The 7,500-nt window shown below is 45.1% G+C and overlaps 5 protein-coding genes across 5 annotated transcripts; 2 read left to right on the forward strand and 3 right to left on the reverse strand.

Annotated features, from left to right (window-relative positions):
- Positions 1-124: 124 nt before the first annotated feature.
- Positions 125-436, forward strand: LOC308364477 (histone H4; the record flags this gene model as incomplete). The annotated part of the gene is made up of 1 exon (XM_080837611.1): positions 125-436. One exon carries the CDS (start codon positions 125-127, stop codon positions 434-436), a length of 312 nt encoding a protein of 103 aa, XP_080693737.1.
- An 833-nt stretch (positions 437-1,269) lies between these two features.
- Positions 1,270-1,644, forward strand: LOC308377427 (histone H2B 1/2-like; the record flags this gene model as incomplete). The annotated part of the gene is made up of 1 exon (XM_080854085.1): positions 1,270-1,644. One exon carries the CDS (start codon positions 1,270-1,272, stop codon positions 1,642-1,644), a length of 375 nt encoding a protein of 124 aa, XP_080710211.1.
- Positions 1,645-2,379: 735 nt separating this feature from the next.
- On the reverse strand, positions 2,380-2,880 carry LOC308366410 (histone H3.2; the record flags this gene model as incomplete). The annotated part of the gene is made up of 1 exon (XM_080840095.1): positions 2,380-2,880. The coding sequence occupies exon 1, from the start codon at positions 2,788-2,790 to the stop codon at positions 2,380-2,382; it is 411 nt and encodes a 136-aa protein (XP_080696221.1). The 5' UTR covers positions 2,791-2,880.
- Positions 2,881-3,591: 711 nt separating this feature from the next.
- Positions 3,592-3,969, reverse strand: LOC308379403 (histone H2A-like; the record flags this gene model as incomplete). Its single annotated transcript, XM_080856527.1, has 1 exon — positions 3,592-3,969. The coding sequence occupies one exon, from the start codon at positions 3,967-3,969 to the stop codon at positions 3,592-3,594; it is 378 nt and encodes a 125-aa protein (XP_080712653.1).
- Positions 3,970-6,283: 2,314 nt separating this feature from the next.
- LOC308364975 (histone H1-like) lies at positions 6,284-6,898 on the reverse strand (the record flags this gene model as incomplete). The annotated part of the gene is made up of 1 exon (XM_080838267.1): positions 6,284-6,898. One exon carries the CDS (start codon positions 6,896-6,898, stop codon positions 6,284-6,286), a length of 615 nt encoding a protein of 204 aa, XP_080694393.1.
- Positions 6,899-7,500: the final 602 nt, after the last annotated feature.

Raw genomic sequence — 7,500 nt, forward strand, 5'->3', positions numbered from 1 at the left:
GGACAAGCAAAGGGGAGTGTTTAGTAGTCTTCACCAACGTCCTCTCATTGAGCATGAGTACGCTCACTGCAGCGCAATGAGGTATATCTTTTGACTGTAACAAGACAGAAGACAACCTGAAATCATGTCTGGCAGAGGCAAAGGAGGCAAGGGACTCGGTAAAGGGGGCGCTAAGCGTCATCGCAAGGTTCTCCGTGATAACATCCAGGGTATCACAAAGCCAGCAATCCGTCGTCTGGCTCGCCGTGGTGGCGTGAAGCGTATCTCCGGCCTCATCTACGAGGAGACTCGTGGTGTGCTGAAGGTTTTCCTGGAGAATGTCATCCGTGATGCCGTCACCTACACCGAACACGCCAAGAGAAAGACCGTGACCGCCATGGATGTGGTCTATGCTCTGAAGCGTCAGGGCCGCACTCTGTACGGCTTCGGCGGATAAAGATTTGATCACACATACAAACTGAACCCAAAGGCTCTTTTAAGAGCCACCCAATTGCTTTACAAAGGCTGTATCCCAACGTTGATGGCGTGACACCAACCGACAATATAAAAGTGTTCCCCTTGAATGGGGATTATAATAACTCCGATCAGGCAGGAGATTCTATCATTGGTGCAAATAAATGGCAAGATTATGATCAGACCATTTGCCACATCACTATATTATATAAACAACAGACGTACCTAACGTGATTAGATCAGTACATTCATTTCTGACCGTAAGCTACCTTGCATTTAATGGTGTGATATAAAAACAAGAACCCCTCTCCTCGCCCGGATGCGTACGGCAAGACGTAAATAAATGTTCTCTTTGGATCGAAGTTTTGTGAATTTATAATTCTTGCAAACTTGGTGTAACATTGGGCTTATACCACGACTCACATATGTGCGTAAAAATGGCAGAATCTCCAGAAACAAAACACAAGTAATTGATTACGCAATCTAAGGCTAGTTTATATATGTATATCTATATATTTGGCATACATCTATTTCGTAGGATTTTCTCCATTTCAACGAAAAGTGCGGGGAATGAGACAAAAGAAGGGGAGGGGGTAACTGCTGATCTGTGGGGGCTGGAGTTGTTTCATTGACCGCCCCCTTCGCTACAAATTGACCAACTGTGCCTGGGCGCTTGGTGTTGGAGGGAAATTACAGAGAATTCTGGACACAGGAGTATGAAGTGACGCAGTCAGTCATTTGCATAGCACTTTGTATAAAGCAGTCACAACCTCACTGAAGCAGCTATATTCTGTTTGCCATAGACAGTGATACATCATGCCTGAAGTAGCGAAGCCAGCACCCAAGAAGGGATCAAAGAAAGCAGTGACAAAGGCTGCAGGAAAAGGAGGCAAGAAGCGCCGAAAGACCAGGAAGGAGAGCTATGCCATCTACGTGTACAAGGTGCTGAAGCAGGTCCACCCCGATACCGGTATCTCCTCTAAGGCGATGGGAATCATGAACTCTTTCGTGAACGACATCTTCGAGCGCATCGCTGGAGAGTCTTCCCGTCTGGCTCACTACAACAAGCGTTCCACCATCACCTCCAGGGAGATCCAGACCGCAGTGCGTCTGCTTCTGCCCGGTGAGCTGGCCAAGCACGCCGTGTCTGAGGGAACCAAGGCCGTCACCAAGTACACCAGCTCCAAGTAAAGACATCTCTTTACGCACACCAACCCAAAGGCTCTTTTAAGAGCCACCCACCTCTTCCTTGAAAAGTCATTCCAATGCTTTATGTTTCATGTAAACCGTTTAATTCTCTCCACACTATTTCTCTTACAATAATACAAGACAAGGTTGAGTTTGACTAAAAAGGCCATGGATTCTTTGCGCACAGATAAGGCATGTTCATGACCTGCGTTTAATGTGAATGGCGACCCCAAGCGTCGCTAAATGGCCTTGTTGTGATACAGCTGAAATGTGTCACAAAAGCTTGTATTTTCTTAGCCAGTGGTCAAAACCTTTTAGTGGTGTATAAGCCTCAATAAAAATACGCACACTCCACTCTCACAGTGGAACTGTTGCTTTGATGCACGTATGGCACAAAAGTCATGCGTGAAAATGTCGCTAGTAGGCAAATGTTGCATTAGTATATCTGGAGTGTTCCACATGTAAAAGGATAGTGAATTATTTATGCACGTTGCCCATGGATACAATGTGTTATATTCAAGACCTGGCAAACGTGAGTAGTTGTGAAAGTAAAAAAGGTGCAGATGCTGCTTAATTCATAAAACACGTTTTGAAAGGTCACGAACTGTAAATAGAATTTAGTGCAGAACACACTGAGCATCGTGTATGTCACCATTGACAACTAAACGGAATAGAGCTTTGATCGACAGTTTGGTGGCTCTTAAAAGAGCCTTTTGATTTCTAGAGTGATGAATGAACTTAAGCACGCTCCCCACGGATGCGACGGGCCAGCTGGATGTCCTTGGGCATGATGGTGACCCTCTTGGCGTGGATGGCGCACAGGTTGGTGTCCTCGAACAGACCAACTAGGTAAGCCTCGCTAGCCTCCTGAAGAGCCATGACGGCAGAGCTCTGGAAACGCAGGTCGGTCTTGAAGTCCTGAGCGATCTCTCTGACCAGACGCTGGAAGGGCAGCTTGCGGATCAGCAGCTCAGTGGACTTCTGGTAACGGCGGATCTCTCTCAGAGCCACGGTACCGGGCCTGTAACGATGGGGCTTCTTCACGCCACCGGTGGCTGGTGCGCTTTTACGCGCAGCCTTGGTGGCGAGCTGCTTCCTGGGAGCCTTGCCTCCGGTGGATTTGCGAGCAGTCTGCTTTGTTCTTGCCATGGTAAAGTCTTCTTCGGTTTGAAGTGTAGCACAGAGCGGAAAGCGGGTTTTTGAAGGGCCTACAATCCGAGCCTGCCCCCTGTCTCCGCTGATTGGACATCGTAAGAGCTTCAGAGTGGTGTCAGCAATTCAAAAATACAGAGCCCACCCCCCTGGTATATAATTGCCTTTGTCACTTTTAACAAAAAAAAAGGGTAGTTCCAAAATAAAACACGTATACATAGGCTACTAATACACTAAATTATGCCATTAGTCGGTTACACGTAAAAAAAAAAATAAATAACCACGAATAGAAAATGCTGGACACAAAATACTCACAATACTTTATTTTACGACCTCACATTGTATTTTCGTAATCAGGACATCGTCCATACTTTCATTAAATAGTATTAGTGGTTGAAAAATGCGTTTTAAAGACCGCACACTATCACTTTATGGGTAGGGCACACAATGAACCCATGGTTTGTCTTTTGCCCGCACTGGCGAAAGGTCCCGCAGCCTTGCTACGTACACTATTGTAATGAAGGTTCCCTCAGTCCTACTAAATACACACTTGTAACGTATCTACTCCTATGTAATATAGCTACTCTTATGGTTGGTCATGGTTCTCCTTATAATTTTGACTGGTTCATAATCGTTTCATTGCAAACATGAGGGTCGGATTATTCCGTTCACATTTGACCACTCAACGACACGTGAAGGGGAGGGGAAGTGGCCATCTCAACAACTTGGAATGTACTTTTATAAAGTAATTGGGTGGCTCTGAAAAGAGCCTTTGTTTAATATTTCAGGGGCAGAGATTTACTTGGATTTCTCGGTCTTCTTGGGCAGAAGTACAGCCTGGATGTTGGGCAGCACACCACCCTGAGCGATGGTCACTCCGCCGAGCAGCTTGTTCAACTCCTCGTCGTTGCGCACAGCCAGCTGCAGATGGCGGGGAATGATACGACTCTTCTTGTTGTCACGGGCAGCGTTGCCGGCCAACTCGAGGATCTCAGCAGTCAGATATTCGAGAACGGCGGCCATGTAGACTGGAGCACCAGCTCCTACACGATGAGCATAGTTGCCCTTGCGGAGCAGCCTGTGGACACGGCCCACGGGGAACTGGAGTCCAGCCCTGGATGAGCGAGTCTTGGCCTTTGCCCTGGCCTTTCCTCCGGTTTTGCCTCTGCCGCTCATGTTGTAGTTTCGATAGGTTCTTCTAAACACTGAAGTGTGGAGAGACACAGAGGGGTGTGCCTTTATACTCCTCAAGCTCAGTGCTGCTCAGGGCCTCAGTGGTTAAGGATAGAATGCTGGGAGCCAATCAACGTGTAGGTTTGTGCGGGAAACCAGAGGCACTTCAGTTTGGCGCCTGCTGGATTTCCTTCTTCCTTTTAGAATTCAAAATCACTCAATATTTGAACCAATGAAACAGTTAAAGCTACACATTTCAGTTGAACATTGCCAGTTGGTTACCAGATATGTCAGTTTAATGGTCACAGTAAACAATCAAACAGGACGTCCTAGAATCTCCATGTATTGCGAACACTATAACAATGGAACAAAGGACTGAAATGGTTGCATGGGTGCTACAAGCCTGTCTGTTAGACACTGTATAGTTTTTGATTTACAATTGCATCAACACTCAAATCAAAAGTAGTACACAATTATCAAAACCTTACACTCAAGGAGCAAAACTCTGCCCATATTTGCACCACTGTAAGCACAGTGACAGCTCACACTTTTTGCAAAACAATACACACAGTGATTTGCAGAACACTAAACACACTTGTATACGTTACACACACAGAATATATATAAAGATGTCACTTCCTTGCAGTTCCAAAGCACTAACTGTCAAATTATCACTCCTATCAGCCAATTGGTTGAAGTTTTTCTTGATTGTTTACACACGAAAACGTATGAAACTTACGACACAATGACCACAGCCTGTAACTCATTTGCCAACTCCTTATACAAATTCTGCGGAACTATAAACACAATGATCTGCTTAAGACCCAGATTTCAATCGTAAACCACACTTTCTTCAAAACACTACAAACAATCCAATTTGCACCACTATAAGCACATGTCAACATCACACTTTTCGCAAAACAATACACACAACTGATTTGCAAAACACTAAGCACACTTGTGTACATAAGACACAGAAGTACAGTATATCAAGATGTCACTTGCTTGCAATTCCAAAACACTGACTGTCAAATCACCACACCTAGGCGCTTGTCAAATAAACACAGCCATTATGTGCACAAACACATACTTTCTGAATTGTAGACACACCAAATAGGTTTAAGCACTATAGAAATGCAGCAGATGAGTTCATCTGTCTTCAACCATAATTGAAGGAGTCAGAAGAAGAAGAGTGAGGGTGAAAGGGGGAATCCAAAAAGGAGGATGAGGCCGAGGCCACGCTGAGGTCGAACTGGAGGTAGAGGAAGAGGAAGACCTTAGGCAGGAGGAAAAGGTGCTCAAAGAAGAAGAAGACCAAATGTTTCAAATAAACTTGAAAGGAAAACGGGGGCCCATATTCAGAAACTTGAAAGGAAAACGGGGGCCCATATTCACCCAATAACAAGAGAGAGAGAGAGAGAGAGAGAGAGAGAGAGAGAGAGAGATTATAGACGTGGTTTTGGCCAATAATGCTATCGGGCCCAGAGAAATTCAAGCCAACATTATCATTGACCATGCCATTTTCAGGTCTCTCAGTCGACACTGGCACACATCCTAAAAAGACATCATGTTAAAATGAAACAGCTTTATTTGTAGCGTATTTTCTGTTTTTTCTTTTAAAAATGGAATTGTAACCTGTACTGGATACATACTTGTGTTCTTTATGTTTGTCTGATATTTGCTGAGCTTACAGTGTTATGCACACTACTGTAGTAGCGTGAAAACTGGGACATGTTTTGCTGTGATTCTCCATGTCGACTGATTTGGGTATAAGGAGAGAATTAAATCATATTTGCATCAGTCTGCAGCATTGGTCTTGTGTAGTGATTGGTGAATGTATTGTATATTTGCACTTTCTCTGTGTACTTCACTTGCACTACTCTAATCACTGAGAAGTAGAATTGCTAAAAGGGTTTTAGGTTTATAACAGCAGTGTGTAAGTGGTACAAACATAATTCAGTCGTATGCAACGTGTGTGTTTCATATGGTAACAAAATATTGTTTTGTTAAATGAGTGTGTAGTTACACAAGAGTGTTTCATTTTGCAATGGATTGGAGGGGTTTTGAAAAACAAGAGTCAAAAATGGGCTTAATCGAGAATAACTGTAAAGGGCAGTGTTCTGTCTGCTTTCAAACGGTTAAAGACTAACATCTTCAACTGAGAATATTGCAAACTTTGCATGAGCTTCATGTATAAAGGAGACTCGTTACCACTGCTATTGTCGGAACAGATGCATTCAAATGATTCATTTGGGTGGCTCTTAAAAGAGCCTTTGCGTCTAACGTGACAACATTGACGAGACAAGGGGAGCAGCATTTACTTCTTCTTAGGAGCAGCCCTTTTAGGTTTAGCAGCTTTAGGCGTTGCAGCCTTGGGTTTGGCTGCCTTCACTTTCTTGGGGCTCTTCGCTGCCTTCTTAGGTGTGACGGGCTTTTTGGCCTTCTTAGGACTCTTTGCTGCCTTCTTAGGTGTGACGGCTTTCTTCGCCTTCTTCGGGGACTTCTTGGCGGCCACCGGCTTCTTAGCCACTGCCTTCTTGGGCTTCTTTGCGGCAACTGGTTTCTTTGCTGCTGGCTTCTTGGCTTTGGGTGCTGCCTTCTTAACGGGCTTCTTCTTCTCCTCTGCCTGTTTCTTGTTCAGCTTGAAGGAGCCGGAGGCGCCAGTGCCTTTAGTCTGAACTAGAGTTTCCTTAGTTACAAGACTCTTGATGGCCACCTTCACACGAGCGTTGTTCTTTTCCACGTCGTATCCGCCGGCCGCCAAAGCCTTCTTCAGTGCAGCCAAAGAAACACCTTTCTTCTCTTTGGATGCAGAGATAGCCTTGACGATGAGTTCTCCAACACTCGGTCCAGTTTTCTTGGGTCGTGGTGCTGCTTTCTTCTTGGGGGCCTTTGCAGGGGCAGCAGCGGGGGCTGGAGCAGCTTCTGCCATTCTATCGTCTGTATTGCGCACGGGCTACAACAGCAGTGTGGGAAGTAATGGAGAGCCAGCGTGAACGGTCCCTATTAAAGTCAACATGAGAACCGTTTAGACTCACCCTACAGAGCTCCCCGTGTCCTGCCTCTGCTATAGGATCGCGTGTGCTTTCTCCAAGCGGGTTCGGTAATAAATATGAGCGAAGAAAAAACATTTACTAATACAAAGATGACTGTTGAAAACAGCACAGCCTATACTTTAAGGGAAACACATGTGGGTTTAAAATTAGCCTTAATCCATGTTGCAACGAACTGCGAATTGCCTAAGTCATGAGGGAGATGTGGCAGTCCGCCTAAGTTCCGCGAGGAACACATGTCCATAAAGACAGTTAAATCGTGCTATGTATCTACAACAACGTGTCTCAGACCCAAATATGAGCCCCAGTTACGCGTCTAAGCAGTGACCTGGTTGTTTTTGCGAATCTGTACTTTACTAATGGGAGCTGTTTTGACACAGCGAAACACACTGTTGACAGACGGTTCAGTCGATCCGACTTCGCTGCAAAGACACACCATACGTTTCAATATTAGCGGAGCAAGATCTGTGGAATCGAAGAC

This window comes from Sprattus sprattus, assembly GCF_963457725.1.
Source record: "Sprattus sprattus genome assembly, chromosome: 1".
Lineage (NCBI taxonomy): Eukaryota > Metazoa > Chordata > Actinopteri > Clupeiformes > Clupeidae > Sprattus > Sprattus sprattus.